Source organism: Kogia breviceps, chromosome 14 (assembly GCF_026419965.1).
Source record: "Kogia breviceps isolate mKogBre1 chromosome 14, mKogBre1 haplotype 1, whole genome shotgun sequence".
NCBI classification, from domain to species: domain Eukaryota; kingdom Metazoa; phylum Chordata; class Mammalia; order Artiodactyla; family Physeteridae; genus Kogia; species Kogia breviceps.
Genome location: NC_081323.1, coordinates 53,767,431 through 53,792,447, shown reverse-complemented (window position 1 = coordinate 53,792,447; position 25,017 = coordinate 53,767,431). Strand labels below are relative to the sequence as shown.

At 38.7% G+C, this 25,017-nt stretch overlaps 1 protein-coding gene across 2 annotated transcripts in view; it reads right to left on the bottom strand.

Annotated features, from left to right (window-relative positions):
• The window catches only part of ASXL1 (ASXL transcriptional regulator 1), a 61,084-nt gene that overhangs the window by 28,364 nt on the left and 7,703 nt on the right, over positions 1 to 25,017 (bottom strand). The window contains exon 4 of one of the 2 annotated variants that reach the window (XM_067012392.1): positions 24,451 to 24,559. In XM_067012392.1, coding sequence (XP_066868493.1) covers positions 24,451 to 24,559 — 109 coding nt within the window. Of the gene's footprint in view, positions 1 to 24,450; positions 24,560 to 25,017 lie in introns of those variants that run through there. The other variant, XM_067012391.1, reaches the window with a different exon arrangement.

The following is a 25,017-nucleotide window of genomic DNA, read 5'->3' as shown; positions in this document are numbered from 1 at the left end:
CAAAATATAGCGTAATTTTAAAATACTTTAAAATTTGTTTTAGGGTGTATTTCACAATGGACTTATTATAAAAGAACATATGCTTATGTCTAATAGTACATATATATGATGTATAAATAAACCAATATATACATACACACAATGAGGATGTGAACACAGTATTTTTTTTTTATTACCATTGGGGAAATAATAAAAATGTGAATCCCACTGCTGTAGGCACTGAAAAGCAGTGCAGTAGCATTATCAGAGTTGTACTTTAGAATCATTCCGACAGCAACTGGAACACCACATTAGAAATGGAAAGAGTCTGAAAACTAGAGCACTAATTAAGAGACGAATGCAATAGTTAGGCCAGGGGTAATTACTGTCTGACTAAGAATATTAGAACTGTAAGGAAAAAGACAGTTATGAGCATGAAGGAAGAATGAATGAAAAGAACACATATAGGCCATTTCTGTAAAAGAAAGAAAAGGAAATCAGAAAACATATATCTGTGTATCTTTATAAAAATAAACACAGGAAGGATAAACTCCATCTAACACAGCTTAAAAGCAAGACCCAAAAGGATATATTTCCAAGTAACTTTACGGGCATTTCAGAACAAAGCTCAAAAATATTAACATGGGGACTACCCTGGTGGAGCAGTGGTTAAGAATCTGCCTGCCAATGCAGGGGTCACGGGTTCGAGCCGTGGTCCGGGAAGATTCCACATGCCGCAGAGCAACTAAGCCCATGCACCCCAACTACTGAGCCTGTGCTCTAGAGCCCATGAGCCACAACTACTGAAGCCTGTGCGGCTAGAGCCCATGTTCCACAACAAGAGAAGCCACCACAATGAGAAGCCCGTGCACTGCAAGGAAGAGTAGCCCCTGCTCACCGCAACTGGAGAAAGCCTGTGTGCAGCAACGAAGACCCAATGCAGCCAAAACGAAATAAAACGTAAAAATATATATTAACATGAATACAAAAATATCCAGGACCCAAAGTTAAATTCACGTCTGGTATCCAATAAAAAAATTATTAAGAATACAAACCAGAGAAATTTAACCCATAATGACAAGAAAAATAAATACAAACAGACCCAAAAATGACACATGGTAGGACTACTGAAGACTCTACAAAAAGTTATTACATGCAAACCTTGGAGATACTGTGAGTTTGGGTTCAGTTCCAGACCACTGCAATAAAGTGATTATCGCAATAAAGCAAATCACACCAAGTTTTTGGTTTCCCAATGCAAGTAAGTTATGTTTACACTACACTGTAGTCTATTAAGTGCATGATAGCGTTATGTCTAAAATAACAATGTGCATACCTTAATTTTAGAAAGCTTTACTGTACTTCCCTGGTGGCACAGTAGTTAAGAATCCACCTACCAATGCAGGGGGACATGGGCTCGATCCCTGGTCCGGAAGGATACCGCATGCCTCAGAGCAACTGAGCCCATGTGCCACAGCTGCTGAGCCTGTGGTCTGGAGCCCGCAAGCCACAACTGCTGAGGCCTGCACGGCATGCTCCGCAATGGGAGCGGGCCATTGCGGTAAGAGGCTCACGCACCGCGGCGTGGAGTGGCCCCCGCTTGCCAAAACTGGAGAGGGCCCACGCACAGCAGTGAAGACCCAGCGCAGCCAAAAATAAAGTAATTAATTTAAGAAAATTGTTTAAAAATAAATAAATAAAAATTGAAAAGCTTTATTGCTAAAAATTGCTAACCATCACCTAAGCCTTCATCGAGTCATGATCTTTTTGCTGGTGGAGGGTCTCACCTCAATGCTGATGGCTACTGACTGGTCAGGATGGTGGCTGTTGAAGACTGGGGTGGCCATTGCAATTTCTTAAAATAAGACAATAAAATAAAATATGCCACACCGAATGACTCTTTCATGAATAATTTCTCCATAGCAGGTAACGCTATTTGACAGCATTTTACCCACAGTAGAACTTCCTTCAAAATTGGAGCGCCTCCCTGGTGGCGCAGTGGTTGAGAGTCCGCCTGCCGATGCGGGGGACACGGGTTCGTGCCCCAGTCTGGGAAGATCCCACATGCCGCAGAGCGGCTGGGCCCGTGAGCCATGGCCACTGAGCCTGCGCATCTGGAGCCTGTGCTCCACAATGGGAGAGGCCTTAACAGTGAGAGGCCCGCATACCGCAAAAAAAAAAAAAAAAAAAAAAAAGTTTCTGGTTTTCTAACTGTATTATTCATTCTACAATAAATTATTGTCTAACTTAAAAAAGGGAAAAAACATATACTGTGCAAACACTAATCAAAAGAAAGCAGGATTGACTATATATTATTATGAGATAAAGTAGATTTGGGGGCAGAGAATATTAGCAGGGATAAAGATGATCATTTCAAAATGACAGTCAGTTATCAAGAGGAACCTAAATGTTTCTGTACCTTTTAAAGTGAATTTTTAAATACATGAAGTAAAAACTGATAAAACTAAAAGAAACACACAAATCCACAATTAGAGATTTCAACATCCCCTCCCTATATACAGTTATAACTGCTAGAATAAGTTGATAGAAAATCAGTAAGAATATATGTAGATTTGAAAAATGCTATCCACCAACAAGCTAAATCCACATTTACAGAACACACCACCTCACAACAGCAGAATACACATTGTTTTCAAGTACACATGGAACATTTATCCAGACAGACTGTACTCTGGGCCAAAAAACAAGCCTCCATAAATTTAAAAGGGTTCAAATCATGTAAGGTATGTTCTCTTATCTCAACAGAATTACATTAAAAAACAAAACCAGAGGGCTTCCCTGGTGGCGCAGTGGTTGAGAATCCGCCTGCCGATGCGGGAGACACGGGTTCGTGCCCTGGTCCGGGAAGATCCCACATGCCGCGGAGCAACTAAGCCCGTGAGCCATGGCTGCTGGGCCTGCGCGTCCGGAGCCTGTGCTCCGCAACGGGAGAGGCCACAACAGTGAGAGGCCCGCATACCGCAAAAAAAAAAAAAAAAAAAAAAAAACCAGAAAGATCTCTGGATATTCCCCAAATACACAGAAACTAAATATCAACTTCCAAATAACCAAAAATTTAAAGAAGCAACAGAAAAATTAGAAAGATATTTTGAACTGAATAAAAACAAAAACACATCCAATTTTGTTGTATAGATTAAATGCTTAACTTGGAAAAGAGGAAAGGTCTCAAATAAATACCTCAGCTTCCCTCATGAGAAAAATGGAAGAAGGGAGCAAATTAAACCCAAATCAAGGGTAAGAAAGAAAATAATAAAAACAAGAGCAGAGATCAACAAAACACAAACCAGAAAAACAAAAGAGTCAAAGAAACCAAAACCTGATTTTTGAGATAATTACTAAAACTGATGAAACACTAGCCAGACTTATTAATAAGGTAAAGACAGAAAACACAAACTACCAATATCAGGAAGAGATCAGTGACATTATTACAGACTCTACAAATATTAAACGGATAATAAAGAAATATTATGAATATCCTTATGAAAATAATTGACAATTTGGATGAAATGGACACAAACTACTAAAACTCACCCAGGAAGAAATAGATAAGCTTAACAGCTCTGTATCTATAGAAGAAATTGAATTTATAATTAAAAATCTCCAAGTTCAGATGGCTCCATAGGTGAATTCTATTTAAGGAAGAAATAATACCAATTCTATAAAAACTCTTTCAGAAAAATCTAAAAGGAAAAGATAGCTCCCAATTGCTATAGTCAGAATGTGTCCCCCGCAACCCCATCCAAATTCAAACGTTGGAATCCTTACGCCCAATGTAATAGTGTTAGAAGGTGGGACTTTGAGTGGTAATTAGGTCATGAGGTGGATGATTAGTGGCCTCATGAATGGGGTTAGCACTCTTATAAAAGAGATCCCACAGAGCTCCCTAGCCCCTTCAACCATGTGAGGGTACAATAAGAAGTCTGCAACTCGGGGGATTTCCCAGTGGTTAAGACTCTGTGCTTCCAGTGCAGCAGGGCACAGGTTCAATCCCTGGTTGGAGAACTAAGATCCCGCAAGCTGTGTGGCATGGTCAAAAAGAAAAAAAGAAGTCTGCAACTCAGAAGAGGGCCCTCACCCTACCATGCTGGCACCCTCATCTTCTAGCTTCTAAAAAGGTGAGAAATAAATTTCTGTTGTTTATAAACTACCCAGTATGTGGTATTTTGTTATAACAACCCAAACAAATTAAGACACTAATTCATTCTGAAAGAACAGCACTACTCTCATGTGAAAAGAAAACTACAGTCCAATACACTTCATGAACATAGATGCAAATATTTCCATTGCTAACAAATATTAAATGTTAACAATAGATGAATCTGGGTATATGGAATAAGGATGTTTTTGTTCTATTTATTTTATCCTTGCAACTTTTCTGTGAGTTGAGAATTATTTCCAAATAAAAAGTTTTTTTAAAATAACAACACATGAAAATACTGTTAACCCAGTTCCTGGAACATTAAGAGCTCAATAAATGCTGACTATAATATAATCACCTAATTCAACCCCTCATATTATATTTTTAATTTTTTTCTAAATTTATTTGTTTTATTTTTGGCTGCATTGGGCCTTCGTTGCTGTGTGCGGGCTTTCTCTATAGTTGCAGCGAGCGGGGGCTACTCTTTGTTGCGGTGCACGGGTTTCTCACTGCGGTGGCTTCTCTTGTTGCGGAGCACAGGCTCTAGGTATGAGCACTTCAGTAGTTGTGGCACGTGGGCTCAGTCGTTGTGGCGCACGGGCTTAGTTGCTCCGCGGCATGTGGGATCTTCCCAGACCAGGTACTGAACCTGAGTCCCCTGCATTGGCAGGCGGGTTCTTAACCACTGTGCCACCAGGGAAGTCCCCAACCCTCATATTATAGATGATGAAACTGAGGCTCAAAGAATATAAGTAATTTATTCTACGTCATCCTATTAGTTAATGACTGAAAGTCCAGTCTCTAGAATCAGCCTTTCCCCTACTCCCTGACCACCACAGACACAATTTCCTAATGACTCACTAACTTGTTTAAAACAGAACAAAAACGGGAAATACATTTCTGGTTCTTTTCCTAGTTATGTCCTAATATGCCTAAAGGGAAAATATCCCCACCACACACAAAGAGCCACAAACAGGACATTTTGTGGAACTTCACCAAAAGTTTAGGATGAGAAAGGAGGATAACGTGAGAGACTGGTCTGAGCTAAAGATAAGATAAACAGACTGATCAGAGAGGAATATTAGGAGAGATAATGAGAGACTGTGATCTAGAATATATACCTTGATTCTGTCGTGGCAGGAGAAAAGACAGGATTACTATAAGAAAGTGGTAACGTGATCTAGCAGCTGACTGCATGTAGAAGAAGAAAAAGAAGTCAGGAGTAACTCAGGTTTTGAGTCTGGGTTACTAAGAAGACAGTGAGGGTATAGACAGAAACAGGAAACATAACAGGAAGGATGACTTGGGATGTCAGTAAGAGGACACTAGATGAAAAGAAAGGTGAATCTGTGATACCAGTGGAATCTTTGCATGGAAATGTCCTTTTGGGTGTGCAGATCTGGAGTTCTTGAATTACAGACAGAAACCTGGGCATCTGCCCATTCAGCTGTGATAGCTGGAGATTAGATCACTAGGGACTTCCCTGGCAGACCAGTGTTAAGACTCCGTGCTTCTCTTGCAGGGAGCGTGGGTTCTATCCCTGGTTGGGGAACTAAGATCCCACATGCTGCATGGCACGGAGTAGATCACTAAAAGAAAAGTTGAGGTCTATCCCAAGATATATCTATATTCAGAAAACAACACTGGGCCACTGCAGCAACTCTTCCATAAGAATGGCTGATGAGAAAGAACTGCGTTGCAACACAAGGCAATCAAAAGCACTCTGATCAATCAAACTATAAAGGGCCCATTAATGATGTCAACTGATATATCCTTGCAGTCTGACACAGTGCTTTGTGAGCGAGGTAAAATAATCTCAGTGACACCACAGCTGCATCACTAGTAGCACCATTCTGACAGAATTCAGAAACTTCTATGTTTTAGTGAGTTACACCTGTTTTACAGGATGTAACTGCAAGTGAGCAAATGTGTCACTGATCTTCCAGTTAATACGGCAGACAGGCCTGACACAGCAACACTCGTTTCCCAATCCAAATACACAGAAAAACTGTGCAAAATATAACACATACACATAGGCAGGCCCAAAAGCAAGAAAGGGAAATTCCCTGATGCTAGAAACAAGCTACAAAGCCAAATAACTCATAGGGCTACTAAAACCAGACACAGGGCTTAGGGCTTGGGACAGGTGTTTCAATGCCTGAAAGAAACTAAGAGACAAGAAATTGAAAATGAGTCAAATGCATCAAATACCAAAAGCCACAAAAGAACTACACAGGAATAACATGAACTCCCATTTCCAGTCCATGAAAAAGAAGTATGCCATATGCCAGAAGTCAAGAGGTGAAAAAGTCACCTGAGAAAATGAAACCCCATTATCACAAGTATGAGTTCCAAAAATCACTGTACCCAAGCAGTCCAGGAACGCCAAGCCAAGAAATTAGCCTAACCACAGGAATCACACTACAGACACCTGCCAGGTTCAGCAGAAGCCCCAAACTTTCTTACAGGGACACCTCCACAACTTGACTCACATAAAAATACAAATCCCACAGATGATAAACCTTTAAGTCAAAATTAAAAACTACATAAAGAAATGAGCCCTCAAAGACAGGAAGGATTTTCAGCAGACACAACAAATAGGCAAACTCAGGCCTCCAGATCTAAGTAAAATAGAATAAAGAGGCTTTTAAATAATTATTTTAAAAATGTACAGAAAGAAAAACCGCAAGACAAGAACAGGATAGAATGAGAATACACAAATTTCAAAAAGAATCAGGTAAGAAATCTAGATATAAAAATGTGACTATAAAGCTGAATGCTCAGTCAAAACTAAAGAATTAGTAAACCATATTCTTGATCTGAAATAATCTCACAGAATGTAGCACAAAAAGATAGAGATGGAAAATATGAAAGTATGGAAGACAGAATGAGAAGTTTTAACATGGTGAAATATCAATAAATATCAACAACAGAAGAGGAAGCAAGAAAGATTATATTCAAAGACATACTGACCAAAATAGAACATACGAGTTTTCAGATTGCCAGGGTAATTTACTCAAATATACACTATAGCAAAACTGCAGAACAATAAGGACAAGCAAAAAGTAGTAAAAGCAACCAAAAGAAAAGAATGATTATAAACTAGCAGTGGACACCAGACTTCTCAAATGCAACAACAGATGCCAGAAAACAAGGGAATGACATCTTCCTATGAGGGAAAATAACAGTTAACTACAAATCATTACACAAGTAAAATGCCATCTAAGAGTAAAAACAAATAGGCCTTAAGATACAGAAAGGTCGTTTATTACTTACAGATCCAAATTGGAAGTGCTAGATAAATGATGTACATTAATACAAAAGAAAGGAAACACAGAATGAAGGAATGGGATGCAAGAAGCAATGGTAATCCAATAAATTTGGAATATCTCAACATAAATACTAACTTTTAAACATTTTTTAATGCCTGTCTTTGAGAGAGCTAAAAGTAAGGTGGAACTAGAGAAGAGCATGGGAGAGATGAAACATTGAGAATCAAAACACTTGACAATGCAATTATCGTTTATGAGGAAAGATAGATATTCAGTTTAGGCTGAAGTATTCATGGTGAAAAACATAAAGGTAACCTATATGATAGAAAAAGAATAAATAACTTTTTTAGTTATTTAGAGGGTAAAAAAGAGGAATTTTAAAAGCGAGTTCACACTGCAACATGGATGAACCCTGAAGACATTATGCTAAGTGAAATAAGCCAGTCACAAAAGGATAAATACTGTATGATTCCATTTATATGAGGTACTAGAGTAGTCAAAGTCATAGAGACAGAAAGTAAATAGAATACTAATACAGAAAATAGGTAAGTAAAAAAATATACACTGTTAAAGCACAGCTGAAACACTTAAAAAACTGACCATAATATTAAGCCAGAAGTCTCAACAGAATCCAAAACACACATACCACTTCTCTGACACTGATTTAATAAAATGGGAGGAGGGAAACACAATAAATATATTTGTAAACTTATAAAAAACCACTTTAATTCATGAATTAAGTAAGATTTCATAATAGAAATCTCAAAATATTTAGAACTGAAGAAATATTTTAAAAGTACACATGTCAAAACCTGTGGTGCCAGGTATACCAAAAGGGTACACAGAGTAGATACACTCCTTCTCAATCTATCTGGGTTAAAGGACCAGTTTTGGTTTTTTTCCCCCAACCCATCAAAGACCAATATGTGGTCCTACTGTACAGGACTAGTCCACGTGACTCACTGTGCAAGCCTGAAAACACCCAAGCTGATCTATACACTGTTCTAGAGTGGGGATGAGTCCACCAATCATATTCAGGTGTTGTGGCAATGTCAAATTGCAATAAAAGTTTCTAAACATTCCAAATTTCTGTACTTAGCTCATCACAGATAGGAACGATAGTTCACAAACTGAGAGCAGTCTGTGGATCACACTTCAATTATTATTGACAATGGTAAATCCACAAAATACAGTGCTAAACGTCTGTCAAGAGGAACAATGAATAGCTCTATAATATGGCCATGTGATCTCCTGGACATACTGTCAAGTAAAAAAAATAAAGTGCAGAAAAGTGTGTAATGATGCCATTCTAAAAAAGGAGGATACAAATACAAATATATTGTTTATACTTCTGAAAAGGAAGGAAAATAACAAAAAATAAATAAAATAAAATGCTTACCCACAGGGAAAAGCAGCAGGTAAAGGAGAATGGAAAGGAGACAGAATTCATTAAATGAACACTGTGCTGTGTATTTAACCATACATAAATATTTTACATCATTATAAAGCAAAATTAAAATTTATATATGCTATCTCTAAAAGCAGGTAAAACTAATAAACCAAACTGTGTATCAAGCTGATGGCATAACCACACACAAATGAATTATTTCAAGTGATTTTTAAATCGCAGTGATGTGTTAAATCCCTAGTAAGATATACCTAAGATATACCAAAAACCCTTTATTCATATTGGTGGTGGTAGTGCTGGTATTGTTATTCTGAGATTATTGGAAAAAGCAAATGAGTAATTATGTGGTTTCACTGGGAACCAGAATTTCCACGTAAGGAGGTATACATGTAAAACCGAAACAGGTCAAGCAAAAAAACCTAGTCTTGAATTTGAATTGGAATTATCAACAAGAACTCATAAAACAGTTTATCTTACACACACACACACACACACACACACACACACACACACACACACACACACACACACACACACACACGGCATCTCAAGCAGAGCACAGCAGTTTCCTGAGCTGAGACAGGAATCAAAGTTCTGGTTCGCTAAAATGGCTTGAGGTTGCACAACAGAATTCCAGAGAGAAGGAAGCTTTGCAGAAAAATCTGCATAGGGTCTCTGCATATGTATACGGTGAAATTCCATTAGGCTGGGCAATGAATGGCTGAGTAATTCCCAGAGGTAATTCCGCCAAACAGAAGGCGTAGAGACTTAGGAGTTAACAACTAGTCAGAGTGGAGGGACATTGTTAACCATTGGAGGCATTTGGTAGAGACCCCAGAGGGAAGTATCTTAGTAGAAGAGTTAAATCATCCTTAGAGAAAAGGCTACTCTGACCTGCCCTAACAAAGCTTAAAAACAAGCCTCAAAGGGAGTAAACTAATCCAAAGAGAGTAACCTAACGACTTGCCAAAATAAAGCCCAACACTCTTGAAAGGAAGATAGACTGTAGCACTGACCATTGTAAAATTCACATTGTCAGCATCCAAACAAAAACTATTAGATATGCCAAGAAGCAGGAAAACATGACTCACAAGCAGAAGAGTCAACAGCAAAAGACCCAGAAATGACAGAGATGGAATTAGTAGACAAAGACTTAAAACAGCTACTATAAATGCATGCAGTATGATCAAGGATTAAAAGAATGAACACAATGAGAAAAAAGGAAGATATAAAATAAGAAAAAAATGGAATTTCTAATGATGAAAAATACTTTATCTGTAATGAAAAATTCACTGGATCAGATTTAAAGCAAATTAGATACTGCAGGAGAAAAGATCAGCAGCAACAGAAAGTATTCAAAATGAAGCACAGAAACAAAAGATTGGAAAAAATTATCAGAGCATCAGTGACCTGTGGTATAATATAAAGTGGTCAAACACACATGTCATTCCAGAAGAAAGAGGATGATAAGAAAAAAAAATTAAAGAAAACATGGCTGAAAATATTTCAAATTTGACCCACAGATCTGAGAAGTTCACCATGGTACCTCATAATCAAATTGTCAAAACCTATAATACAGAGAAAAATCTTCAAACCTGCAACAGAAAAAAGAGGGACACATATAAGAATTACCACAAACTTTTCATCAGAAACTATACAAACCAGAAAACAAAGGATTGGCATCTTTAAAATGCTGGGTGGGGTGGGGTGACCTTTCAATGTATCTAGATAAAATAGCCTTCAAGGCAAAATAAAGACATTGTCAAACAAGGAAAAGCTGAGAGAATCTGTCACAGCATATCTGCACCACAGTACTGTTAAAGAAAGTTCTTCAGAAGGAAGGAAAACAGTAACAAATGGAAACCTGGACCTCCACAAAGAAATGAAGAATACTAGAAATGGTAAATATGTGGGCAAAATATGACTTTTCCCCCCATTTTAAAATTTCTCTACAAGAACTGTTTAAAGCAAAAGTAGTAATGCTTTGTGAAATGTATATAACCTATATAGAAGTAGAAGGTATGAAAAGAACAGCACAAAGACTAGGAGGGGGTAAATGGAAGAACAGCATCACAAGGATGCTACATTTTATGTGAAATGTATAATACTATTTAAAGGTAGTCTGTGAGAAGTTAAAGATGCATTTTGTAAATAATAAAGCAACCTCTGGGGAAAAACAGACACAGTTAATAAGCTAACAGTGATGATAAAAGGGAATATTAAAAATACTCAATCCAGGGGTAAGGTGTGGGGGGGGATAAATTAGGAATTTGGGATTAACAGATACACACTACTATATATAAGATAGATAAACAAGGGCCTACTGCATAGCACAGGGAACTATATTCAATATCCTGTAATAACCTATAATGGAAAAGAATCTGAAAAAGAATAGATATACATGTATATATATAGCCGAATCACTTTGCTGTATACCTGAAACACTGTAAATCAACTATACTTCAATTTAAAAAATTTTAATAAATAAATGCCTCAAAGAAATATGAATAAAAAATAAAATACTCAATCCAAAAGAAGGCAGGAAAAGAAAAAAAGGAAAATAGGACAAAGAGAAAACAAAGAGCTAGATGGAAGGCTTAATCCAAACTTATTAGTAATTACACTAAATGTACATGGTCCAAGCATCCTAATTAAAAGGTAGAAATTATTAGACTGGATAAAAATAAATAAATCTGACTAAAAATATGAAGAAACCTTAAACATGAAAGACACAGGTTAACAGCAAAAGGATGGAAAAAATATACCATGCAAAAACTAATTATAAGATAGTTGGATGGACTATATCAATAACAAAATAGACTTCAGGGAAAAAATAATATTGCCGGGGGAAAAAAGAAAAAAATTTACTAAAGAACAAAAAACTTGAATGTAAGATTATATAGCCACTTTGGAAAACAGGTTGGCTGTTTCTTAGAAAAGTAAACAGTAATTACAACACAACTCAGCAATTCCACTCCTAGGCATCTACCCAAGAGGAATTAAAACGTTTATCACAAGACTTGTCTACAAATATTCATAGCACTACTCTTAGTAGTCCAAAGAAGAAAACAATCCAAACGTCCATCAGCTGAGGAATTGATAAGCAAAACATGGTAGATCCATACAATGGGATATTATTCAGCACTAAAAAGGAACAAATTATTGATATACAGTAGTCCCCCCTTATCCATGGGGAATACGTTCCAAGACCCCCAGTGGAAGCCTGAAACCGAGATAGTACCGGACTCTATATATATACTATGTTTTTTCCTATACATACACACCAATGATAAAGTTTATAAGTTAGGCACAGTAAGAGATTAACAACAACAATAATAAAATAGAACTATAGTTAAGAGTTATGTAGATGTGGTCTCTGTCTAAAAATTATCTTACTGAACTGTACTCACCCTTCTTCCTGTGATTATATGAGGTGAAAAAAGCTTACATGATGAGATGAAGTGAGGTGAATGATGTAGGCATTGTGACGTAGTGTTAGGCTACTACTGACCTTCTTCAAGAGGAAGATCATCTGCTTCAGGTAATCCTAGATCACTGAGCCATGACATCATCAGTGGCTGGATGCCAGGAGGAGATGATGTCGATGGTTGGTGATCATGGGCGGGAGAGCACAGGATGGCTCAAGATTTCATCACACTACTCAGTACAGTGTGCAATTTAATACTTATGAATTGTTGACTTCTGGAATTTTCCATTTAATAATTTCAGACTGCAGTTGACCACCAGTTACTGAAACTGCAGAAAGTGAAACCTCGGGTAAGGGGGAACTATACTGTACATTACAAGATAGCTAAATCTCAGATACCTCACACTAAGCGAAGGAAGCCAGACTCAAAAGGCTACATAATGTATAAATCCATTTACATGACATTCTGGAAAAGGCATAACTGCAAGGATAGAAAACAAATCAATGGCTGGCCAGGAGCTGAGGTCGGGAGAGGTACTGACTACAAAAAAGCAAGGGGGTAGTTTCTGGGGTGATGGAACTGTTCTATATCTTAATTATGGTGGCAGTTACACATCTGTGTCTGTCAAAACTCAAAGGACTATAACCGGAAAAGGGTGAATTTTACTGTACATAAATGTAAAACTGAATTTTTAGGGGAGGGAGAAGCATGTTTTAGCAAAAGCATTTACTGGAGCAACTGCATTCAAGACATGTATGGCATACCTTAAAATAGCACTGTTAAAATGCCAAATAAAATGTGAACTTAGAAAAAAAATTTTAAAAAAAACTCAGAACTGTACACTAGTACACTGTACACTAGTACATCAAAATGGGTGAATTTTACTGTAGGTAAATGATACCATAATTTAAAAACAGAACAAAAATACTAATTTACACCCACAATACTCAGGCTGTGGAACAACAGGAATTCTCATGTACTATGAAAGCAATGTAAATTCATACAATTACTTTACAAATTCATACGATTACATACGAAAAACAGCTGTACTACCTAGTCATGATGATTAGCTGCAAAACCTCCTGGTCAGTCCCATTCCTAGCAATGTATACACCCTAGGGAAGCTATCGCACACATGCACCAAGAGACGTACAAGAGTATTCAATGCAGCAGTGATTGTTACAGCGAGAACTAGAAACAACCCAAATGCACACCAAGAGCAGAATGGACAAGGAAATCACAGAATATTCAAACCATAAGATAGCATATAGCAGAAAATATGATGTATTTCAATTAAATGCACCAACACACATCAAGCTCAAAATGATAAGCACAAAAGCAGCAAGTGAGAGAAAAATACATACAATGTGATTCCATTCACATAAAGGTATTTTTAAAGCATGTTCAGCGATACATACACATGTGGGTAAACCTGGAAATAAAAGCAAGGTAATGATTAATATGAAAATTAGAATAGTGGTTATCTTCCACAGGGAGAGAAAGGGATATGCGCAGAGGTTTCAAAGAGTGCAGAGGATGTTCTGTTCTTGAGCTGGCTGGTGGATACAGGAGTGTGCAGTTTATTTCTTAGTTATTATTATCTAAAATAACAAAATTTGCATATATCCTCTTTTGTATAGTTTATATATTTCACAATTTTAAAAAGTTAAAAACAACATATTCTCAAAGTAAGACACATCACACCTAGGAGGCTTCATAGGCATGTTCTACCAAAAAAACCAAATAATCTCCGCCTTAAAGAGACTACTGCAAAGAATCAACAGGGCTTCCCTGGTGGCACAGTGGTTGAGAGTCCGCCTGCCGATGCAGGGGACGCGAGTTCGTGCCCCGGTCTGGGAAGATCCCACATGCCGCGGAGCGGCTGGGCCCGTGAGCCATGGCCGCTGAGCCTGTGCATCCGGAGCCTGTGCTCCGCAACGGGAGAGGCCACAACAGTGAGAGGCCCGCATACCGCAAGAATCAACGGAGGGAAAACAGAAAAGCTTGTTTTAATACCAAAACACTGCAAGGTTTGAAATCAAAATATCAGATCGGTCACTTATGAATATAGATGTAAGAATCCTAAATAAATTATTCATACTCTAAATCCAATGACGTGTTAGTTAAAAGAAAACCATGTCAAAGTGACATTTATCCTAGGAATACAAGGATGCTTGAGCACTGGGAAAAATTCTACTGAATTAATTCACTATATTACCAAATTAAAAGAAATAAACTATGATTTACTCACACAAATACTTCCTGAGTACCTACTTTATTCCTAGGGGCTGAAGAGACGGCATTAACTAAAATTAAAAACTCCTCACCTAGAGGACTAGTTCTAGTCAAAGAAGACATACAATAACAATAAACAAAACATATATGGTATATCACACAGTGATAAATACCAAGAAAAAAAACAAGGCAGAGAACAGGGGGACTGGGAGAGCTATGCGGTGTGGAGGCATCAGGGTGCAATTCGAGCACAGACTTGAAGGAGGTGGGGGGAGCGAGGCATGAAGGTGTTTGGGGGAAAGCACTGCAGACAGCTGAAGCAGCACGGGCAAAATCCCGGAGACGAATAGCGACAGCATGTTAAAGGATCACCAAAGAAGCCACTGTGTTTGTCAAGCAGAGTGAACAAGGGGAGAGAGTAAGAGGAAGAGAGACGGGAGTGAGGGTGGGAGGGGCGCTGCAAGCAACTCTAAGGATTTTGGCCTTTACCCTGAGTGAAGTGGGGTGGGAGGAATGACACAGTCTGACTGAACTTTTTTTTTTTTTTTCTTTTTTTTGCGGTACACGGGCCTCCCACCGCTGTGGCCTCTCCAGTTGCGGAGCACAGGCTCCGGACACATAGGCTCAGCAGCCATGGCTCACGGGCCCAGCCACTCCGCGACATGCGGGATCCTCCCAGACCGGGGCACGAACACACAGTCCCCTGCACCGGCAGGCAGACTCCCAACCACTGTGCCACCAGCGAAGCCCCTGACTGAACTTTTAAGAAAATTTCCTGGCTCCAGTGTTGAGGAGGGTGACAAGAGCAAAATAAGGAGACCAGTTAGGAAGCTACTACAGTAATCTAGGAGATACTGAAAAGACCCAAGCAGATTCATCCCCTAAATTCCAGACAGGCTCAGAACTTAAACCAGGTACATGGCAGACAAGGATGAGGTATGGAATTGAGAACCTGGGAATTGCTAAGTCTACATTAGGAGGAGATGGACACCCCTACTCCAGTACCATACATCTAAGTGACAACCACTACCTAATGCTGCAGGAGACAAGTGAAGCCACAAAACCACAATACACTGAATTTCCTGCTAATATTTAAAAGTCAAGAATAGCCCTCAACCAAAAATCATCAGACATTTGAATAAGACATGCGGACTTAAAAATGACCCACACTAAAGCATATAATCATGGAAGTAAGATCCTAAACGTTTTCAGGGAGAGGCAATAGAAAAAAGAAGGCAGGCAAACACAGAATATCAGGAATCAATACGGCACTAGATTTCAAAGGCAAAACTGGACATTACTTTTTCTTCCTTTTGAGAAAACTAAGCAGCTTACACTTTGGAGGTTTTCAAACACCCCATTCCCTGAAAAAGAGATCCTGATAAACATTCTGTACTACATGTTCCAATTTTAATACTAACAATTACTATTCTGAACCAATTCTACTGTTTGGCACAGAGAACTGCTACCAATCAAGTCATAACAACCTCCTTCTATGCTTTTTCCACTGCATTTATCTAACAAACATTTTTAAGCACCTACTATGATAGATGCTGAGGATATAGCCCAGAACAAAATAATACAGATTCTCTGCGCTAAGACCTGGTCAGGAGAGACATCAAACCATCACCCAAATAATTATATAATTATAAAGTTGTAAGTGAAAAGAAGTAAAGTTCAGGGCACAACAGGAAAACCCAATTTAGAGAGAAGGCTCCTCTAAGGGACTGAGATTTAAGTTGATACCCATTAAGTTGAGCCAGGCAGAAGTGGAGAGAAGAGAGTTCCAAATAGGAGACCCTAAAACTGGAAAGAGCTTAAGGAATTCAAAGAACTGAAAGAAGGGCAGTGTGGCTGAGCAAGGTTTGGATTTTTTGGTAAACACCATAGGAAACCACAGACTTGAACCAAATAGAAATGTGTCATGATCAAATTGTTTTTTAAAAAACCCCTCTGGCTGCTTTGTGGATTACAAAAGAGCAAACTGGATTCTAAGGAGGCAAAAGTGAAAGCAAGTAGACCAGGCAGGAGCTATTTCAGTAGGTAGCATACAAGGATAACTTAAAAGGTGGCAGTGGAAATGCAGACCTCCCCCCAAAAAAGTAGTTTTAGAAGAATTGTCAGGAGTTAATTTACCAAAGAAAAGCTGGCATAAAGAGCCAAAGAGAAAACTAAAACAAAAGGATTACCTGACTGAAAGGCACACATTTCAAAGCCCATCTAGTACAACTGAATCGAAGAAGACAGCATCTTCCAGAAGAAAACAGACATCTTTTTTGGCTCCCTATTCTTCTCCTGCCTCATGATGCACAGAGAATTTGAAGTTATTCTTTCAGAAGCTTGAGTATGCATCTCACATATTTGAGAGCCAACTCATTTGGTAGAAACTTAGAATAATATCCTGACCTGTCCTCCGTGAGTTAAATACCAAACTCTCAAATAACCAAAAACGTGACTTCATACCATTTACTTAAACTTGCTCAGGCTGTTTCCCCCATTAGTACAGGAGTAGGAAACATATTTATGTTTCAAAAGACCAATGTGAGCAGTATGATGCCTGTCTGGAATATAGTTAGCACTCAATTAAGCATTAGTTTCCATCTTTTCTACCAGATTATCTAAACTAGAATAAGAAGCAACTTTCTTACACTAAACAAGTTCCTCAAACAACCCTCCCAAAAAGTCTGATATGAAGGATTGAGAAGAGATCAAACGCAGTTTTCATACTGGCTGACCACAGAAAAGTTTAAGCATTTTTTCACACAGTCCCAAGAAGCCTGAAGCACATACAAGCTCCTCATTTTCCTAGAAACCTGATGCTTTAAAATCACACTTAAAAAATGTTTATAACCTTTTTGTTAAAAATATATATACTGCTTTAGAAACCTTGAAATGATCACCCTGCCCACTCCTCTGAGCTACAAAAAATAATTCCAGTGGTAGTGCTTTCCAAACCTCTGTTCCCTGACCTTTATCATTTACCACTTCATTCTTACAGGGCTTTGAACTTCAGGAGGTAGCAGGACAAAAGGCTGCTCACCTCTTAGGCAAACCAGAGTCTGACCAGGGCTCCATTAACAATCAAGTTCTCTTTTCTCCCTGAGCTTGCTGAATATCCTGTCAGACAACAGAATACTCCATTTTTCAAAGGTGGATCCAGGAGGCCCTTGAGAATTACTCCAATAAGGAAACTTTTACCAACTGATGGGTCAAAGCCTCCATCAAGACCAAACTACTGCTACCATTAACCAGAGTAAATGGTACTGCTCTACTAAGTAGGTCTTCTATGCAGTACAGAGGGGGAAAGGGTTTGTAATAAAACAGTCAGCCTCCAGTAAGTACCAAATGCATCACAAAAGAACAGGAAAGAAAAATATCCAGGGCCGACTTACTTTTCACACAAAATAGTCTAGATGCTAAAATGTGAGCACTGGAAGGATCTTCACTGAATTTTCACTCTAGGAGGTTTTCAACAGAGCTCCTGGGTCTGGGAAAGATGCCTTGGGTGCGGAAAGGCAGATTCCACGAGAGATGGAGAAGCGGGGTCTTCATGCTTGTTTCAACCAGAGCAGTTTCACAGTCATCTACATCATGCAGCTCCATTTCATGATATAAACGGTTTTACGTCTGAAGTATTTAAACGACCAATCTATTTCAACTTCTCAGTGTTAGAGACAAAGAAGTATAAATGGAGATATTCCATAGGACCTGAGGCACTATACTATGCTGGACCCCAGACCTCAAGCTGACTCCAGTGCTCTTACTACCACCATATACCACTCACTCTGGTACAGAAAAGAACAACCACGATCAGAAATGCCAAAATGATTAATACAGAGGGCAGAAATTCAAACCAACCGCCCATAACTGAAGAGTACACATATAAGGATATGACAAGCTACTTTTGCCTAACAATTATAAGAATTTTCATTACGAGAATAAAACTAACATTCTGAGATATATCAAGAAACTCATAAGATGCTTCAAAAAGATGAAGTAACCAAAGATCCTAAAACCTGAAGAAAAACTCTTTATTCTGAATTGGCATAATGAAAAGAAACCAAACTCAAAAGGTAGGGCCGTGGGTTCTAGTCCCAACTTGGCCAAATGCATCTGTTGCAAGGACACATGGTCATGGGTAAACCTAATCTGTTAGAAGTTCAGTTTTCTACCTGCAAAATGCAAATGAACCGGATGATATGAGAGCCCCTTCCACACTAAAATTCTAGGATTCTACGCACTAAAAAGATCATATATTTGATAAAGCTAACACGGACTATAAAAGACATCATCTAAAAACGTCACTACCATTTTATATGAAAGAAGAAATTCTTTTTTCTAACAAAGATGATGACCAAAGTTCAAAACTAAAAAGAATAACATGATACCTAAAAGATACCTAAAACATTCAAACTGTTTCGAATGGCTCAGTTTCTGCCTTCAGCAATTAGAAGAACCACATTATGGCCACACCCTGGGAAAGATTTCTTTTTTTCTTTTTTGCTACACCACGCATGGCATGTGAGATCGTAGTTCCCCAACTAGGGATCAAACCCAAGCTCCCTGCACTGGAAGCGTGGAGTTTCAACCACTGGACCACTGGGGAAGTTCCAAGGTTTATTTCTAGTGTCAGCAGATTCTTTCACAGATTAACGTAGAATTGCTCTAAAGAGAGCAAGAAAAAAAAAAAAGGGTTCTTAGAAGTTGCCTTGCTGAGAAGAAAAAAATAACCCAGAATATGCATATTCTATAATAAAACATATAAAAGAAAGGTAGACTACAAGGCGAACTAGTTAGTTTAAGATATTGATGATGCTATCTTCTACTTTCCATTCAGCCAATATTTATTACATTATGCACTATTTGCCAGACACAGGAGATACAGTGAAAACCAAGTCCCTGCACTGACATTCAAGTGGAGGGAGGCTAATGATAACCAAGTAACCAAACAAACAAGGTAGGACTGTGAAACAACCAAAACCTTCATAATGTTGTGGAACTGGAACTACCGTTAGAGAAAGCCTCACTGAGAAGATACTTTTGGACTAACAACCAAATGACAAGAAGTTACCCCAGAGCTTTCCAGACAGAGGGGCTAGCAAGTGCAAGGGCTCTGAGGTGGACATAAGTTTGGGGCCTTTGAGAAACAGAGTGAATGAAGGCCAGGGTGGCTGAAGTATAATGACCAAGGAGAAGGTGCCAGGAGAGATCAGAGAGGTAGGCAAGGGCCAAGCAGGATAGTGGCTGATATGACTTGCATTTTTAGAAGCCCACTTTGCTTAATGCGCACCTATCAAAAATCAAAATGGATTCTGGTACTGCCTTGCAAATGACAGACTCTATGATTTGACTGTATGGAAGTCTCCTCAGTATTCAATGGTAATATAAATAGTTCTGGAATCACTGCAAGTGTGGAGTTGTATGTGAAAAATTTAATTGTAGATCTATAAATAACATTGTGAAACTGCAAAAATTACCTCCCTCTCTTCCTCCATTTGCTTTTCTTTTATTTGCAAACAGTGAATTTTAATGGATGGATACTTTAAGTGTAGTCATTTATTTTTTTACCAAGAAGATTTTTTAATACTTTAAAAATATATATTCTACATATTAAAAAGATTCAACTGGACTTGTTAACTGAATTAAAGGATCCCCTAAGGCTGAGCCCTATATCACTACATGAGGTATAATAAAGTGCAAATGGCCACGACACCTTGACTTGAGCATCATTCCACAATAAAACTGAACAATGTTCAGATGACTGCAGTCATGACTGACAGTGAGTGCTGCCATGACCACTCACAACCCAGGTTAAACTCAACAATGACACAAACACCTAGTCACAAAAGCAAAGTAGTTCAGCATGAATGTCATAAAAATGTAGAACAGGGCTTCCCTGGTGGCGCAGTGGTTGAGAATCCGTCTGCCGATGCAGGGGTCACGGGTTCGTGCCCTGGTCCGGGAAGATCCCACATGCCGCAGAGCGACTAGGCCCGTGAGCCATGGCCGCTGAGCCTGCGCGTCCGGAGCCTGTGCTCCGCAACGGGAGAGGCCACAGCAGTGAGAGGCCCGCGTACAGAAAAAAAAAAAAAAAAAAAAAAAAAAAAATGTAGAACACTACAAAGGAGCTCTCACTGGTTTTACAAGGATGGGAAATTCCAAGTGTAAAAAACAATATAAATCCCACCTCTAACCAGGCAATGATGGTCACTGACAGCTGACTTCAGGAAAAGCTTAAGAAAAGCAATTCAAAACAAGAATTCAAAGCATGGATAGATTTCATCTAACCCACACATCCCTGAGGACTAATTCTAAGGCCCGATGCAAGCACCTATATATAAAGTGTCAAATGTACCATCTCATTACCCAGAACAACTTTTATCAGAAAAGGAACCCTGTGGCATGCCCCTAAAGATTCCAGCATATCAGTAAAGCTTTGGTAACCATAGATAAGGCCACACAAATGTATTCAGAACTGAAAAAATTCCTATTTTCAACTAAGTAGTGAAACCACATGGTTTCTGACCTTGATGGCCCACTAGAAGAGATTTCCAAGCAGTGGAGAGAAAAATACCAAGCCATTCTGCACATGCTTCTCCTTAACACATGAGAAAAACAGACTGAAAAAATGCTACAGGACTTCCCTGGTGGCACAGTGGTTAAGAACCCACCTGCCAATGCAGGGGACGAGGGTTCGAGCCCTGGTCTGGGAAGATCCCACACGCTGCAGAGCAACTAAGCCCATGCACCACAACTACTGAAGCCCGCGCACCTAGAGCCCACGAGCCACAACTACTGAGCCTGCATGCTAGAGCCCATGAGCCACAACTACTGAGCCCACGTGCCACAACTACTGAAGCCTGCGTGCCGAGAGCCCGTGCTCCACAACGAGAAGCCACCACAATGAGAAGCCCGCACACCACAACGAAGAGTAGCCCCCGCTCGCTCACCACAACTAGAGAAAGCCTGCGCGCAGCAATGAAGACCCAACGCAGCCAAAAATAAATAAATAAATAAAGCCATAAAGAATATTTTTAGAACTAGAAAAAAACTAAATATGGACTATATATTATATACTACTGTATCATTAAGTTTCTTGACTATAACAATGGTATTGTGGTTATGTAGGATAATGTCCTTGCTCCTAAGACATACATTCTAAGGTATGTAAGGATGAAGTACTAGTTGAACACTTTTAAATGGTCCTGGGGAAAAAAGCATACATATGTAGAGAGGGATAAAGCAAATGTGGCAAACTTGTAACAATTAGGAAGAAAGCAAGATAGGTGGGGTGGTCAGTGTAGTACTCCAATTTTTCTGTAGGTTTGAAATTTCTTCAAATGAGGATAAAAAAGGAAAAACTGCACCACCTTGCACTTTATTCAGCAGACCTGGGTCCTCGGGTGATGAGGGTGGTAATCAGCTGGTTCAGATTTTTGGTATCCTTTCTTATCCATTCCCAAATAATAAACTAAATAAACTAATAAACTAAATAAACTAATAAACTAAACTAATAAAATAAACTAAATGCCTGCACAACTTCTGGAAGATAGTGTGGTGATAATGAGGCAATTAATAAGACTAATCGACACTTCAGACTCTCAAGGAGTCCCGGGAGGGGTGGGGGCAGTGGTGGAGAATAAAGTGTGCCTGTATGTATCAATACCATCATGGCAAATATATTAACTGAATACAACAAGCAGCAAAGCTACAAAGAAATTATAATCCAATTTTTTCAAATATTATTAATATAAATTATCATTTAGGTTACAAATCACAGAATTTATGGGCTACCTTCACTTTCCCTGTTGCATTTTACTTTCTGTTGCATTTGCACATACCTCTGTCTAACAGGTCAAAATGTTAAAAGAGACACGCACGGATAATCAACCAAGCTACAAGCCTACCAGGGACTTCCCTGGTAACGCAATGGTTAAGAATCTGCCTGCCAATGCAGGAGACATGGGTTCGAGCCCTGGTCCGGGAAGATCCCACATGCTGCGGAGCAACTAAGCCTGTGTGCCACAACTACTGAACCTGCGCTCTAGAACACGCAAGCCACAACTACTGAGCCCACGTGCCACAACTACTGAAGCCCATGTGCCCAGAGCCCATGCTTTGCAACAAGAGAAGCCACCAAAATGAGAAGCCTGTGCACCACAACAAAGAGTAGCCCCCACTCACCGCAACTAGAGAAAGCCCGCATGCAGCAACGAAGACCCAATGCAGCTAAAGTAATAAATAAATAAACTTATTTTTTTAAAAAAGAATTATTAAGCATGGACTATGCCAAGAATTCTGCCCAGAGCCAAATTACAAGGACAAATGAAACTCAATTCTTATCCTTAAGGTATCCATAAAAATAGGTATTTCTTCTCCCTCTTAAAAGAGAAATGTTCCATTAACAGGCACATTTGTAACACATATAATACACACAACTATAACTATACATAATTACCTATAATTACAATATATATAATATATAATAGAAAAATGCCATTAACAAGCAATTAAGGATAAGGAACCTAAAGGAATATCATAAATGGTACCATTTATTAAGGACTGACTGTGTCAGGGATGCATACACCACCATAAAGAGGGGTTAAATCTGTCCCAGGTGACAAAGCTAAATTTTGAACTCAGGGCTCAGTTTCTGACATTACATTATGCTGCCTTTTAAAGTCTGAAATACTACAAATAAAAACAATATAGAAAACAGCACAGATATCTGAACATAAGATACATCTGGGGCTTCCCTGGTGGCGCAGTGGTTGAGAGTCCGCCTGCCGATGCAGGGGACGCAGGTTCGTGCCCCGGTCCGGGAAGATCCCACATGCCGCGGAGCGGCTGGGCCCGTGAGCCATGGCCACTGAGCCTGCGCGTCCGGAGCCTGTGCTCCGCTACGGGAGAGGCCACAGCGGTGAGAGGCCCGTGTACCACAAACAAACAAACAAACAAACAAACAAAAAAAAGATACATCTGATGTGTACCTAAAGATCAAATTTTATGACCACAGGTTATATAGTTGGTATTTGTTCAAGTGTTTAATTTTTAATTAATTAAAGAAAACAAGTCTATCAAAACAAAACTAAAAGAGAAAAGTCTGTTTATGGACTACTGCAATTTATAACTACATTATGGAAGATTATAAGGATCAGCATCAAATTTTCAGTTTCTCACCATCAACAGGTCAACTATGTCTAAATTAGGAGTCAGCAAACTACAACCCCAGGCCAAATCTAGCTCACTGCTTGTTTTTATAAATAAAGTTTTATTGGAACACACCCATGCCCATTTGTTTGTGCATTCTCTGTGGCTGCTTTCCTGCTTCAATGGCAGAGTTGAATAGTAACCATAGAGACAGTGTGGCCCACAAAACCTACAATATTTATTTTCTGGTCCTTTACAGAAAAAAATCTGCCAATCCCTGGTTTAAATGATGTATATCACAAATGGTAGAAAAATAATTAGCTTGTTCATTTCAGCTCTATTTAAGCTTATGAACTGAACCTGATTTAAGTTCTCTTCCTTTGTAATTAGTGTCACTTGGTAAATGCTGAGTTTTTTAATTTCCACAAGTATTTTCACATTTCAGTTATTTTCCATAGAGTAGGTCTTACTTGGCTGTCCAGTAATTTATCCTTCACACATTATTACAAACAAAACTATAATTAAGGCACATTTGCAATTACCCCCACACATCCTTATCCCTCTATTGCATACAATCTGCAAAGATATAAACAAGGAAAAACTGAATACAGACACAATAGCTGATATGACTAAATAATTCCTAATACTCTGTTCACACTAGAACATCTCAATGCACCATTTCAGAAAAACAGCATCAGCATCACCTGCCTGCCTATTAGAAATGCAAATTCATGGGCCACATTCCAGACCTACCAGTGATTCTCATGAACACTAAAAGCTGAAGAACCACTGCACTAAAGTAGAGTTTATATTACTTACCTTGAGTGTAAAAAGGCTGATTCGGCCAGGTAGTTTATAAAATAACCCCTCTCCTCCTCTTGAATTGGAATGTAGCATGGCATTAAGACATGCAAGAGGGGATGTCCCACTGTAAAAACATATAAGGATAGAAGAAGGTCATACAAATCAATATGTCTACTTACTCAAAGCTCTAATACCCTTTAACTCACTCTTTTTTTTTTAACTCACTCTTAAATCAAGAAAAAGAGGAGGAAATATAAAAGAAAACATCCCATGACAAGAATTCTACTTTGAAAGTGGCAAAAGAGCAACAAATGAAATTCACATAAATCACACCCAGAGAGCTCTGGGATAAGGCATGCTATCTGATATCTCCACTCCATACCTGACAAATCTTTAGTTCCTTTTGACAATATGAACCAAACTCTCAAGAAATTGAGAAACACTACACAATGATTTTTCAGGTACACTCAGGAGTTTTGAAAAAAAAAATTACCCAGTATTTTTATTTACCCAAAATATTTAAATTAAATTTTCATGTTAATTAAAAACAAAACCGAGAGTTTCCTAACATCTATATTCCAA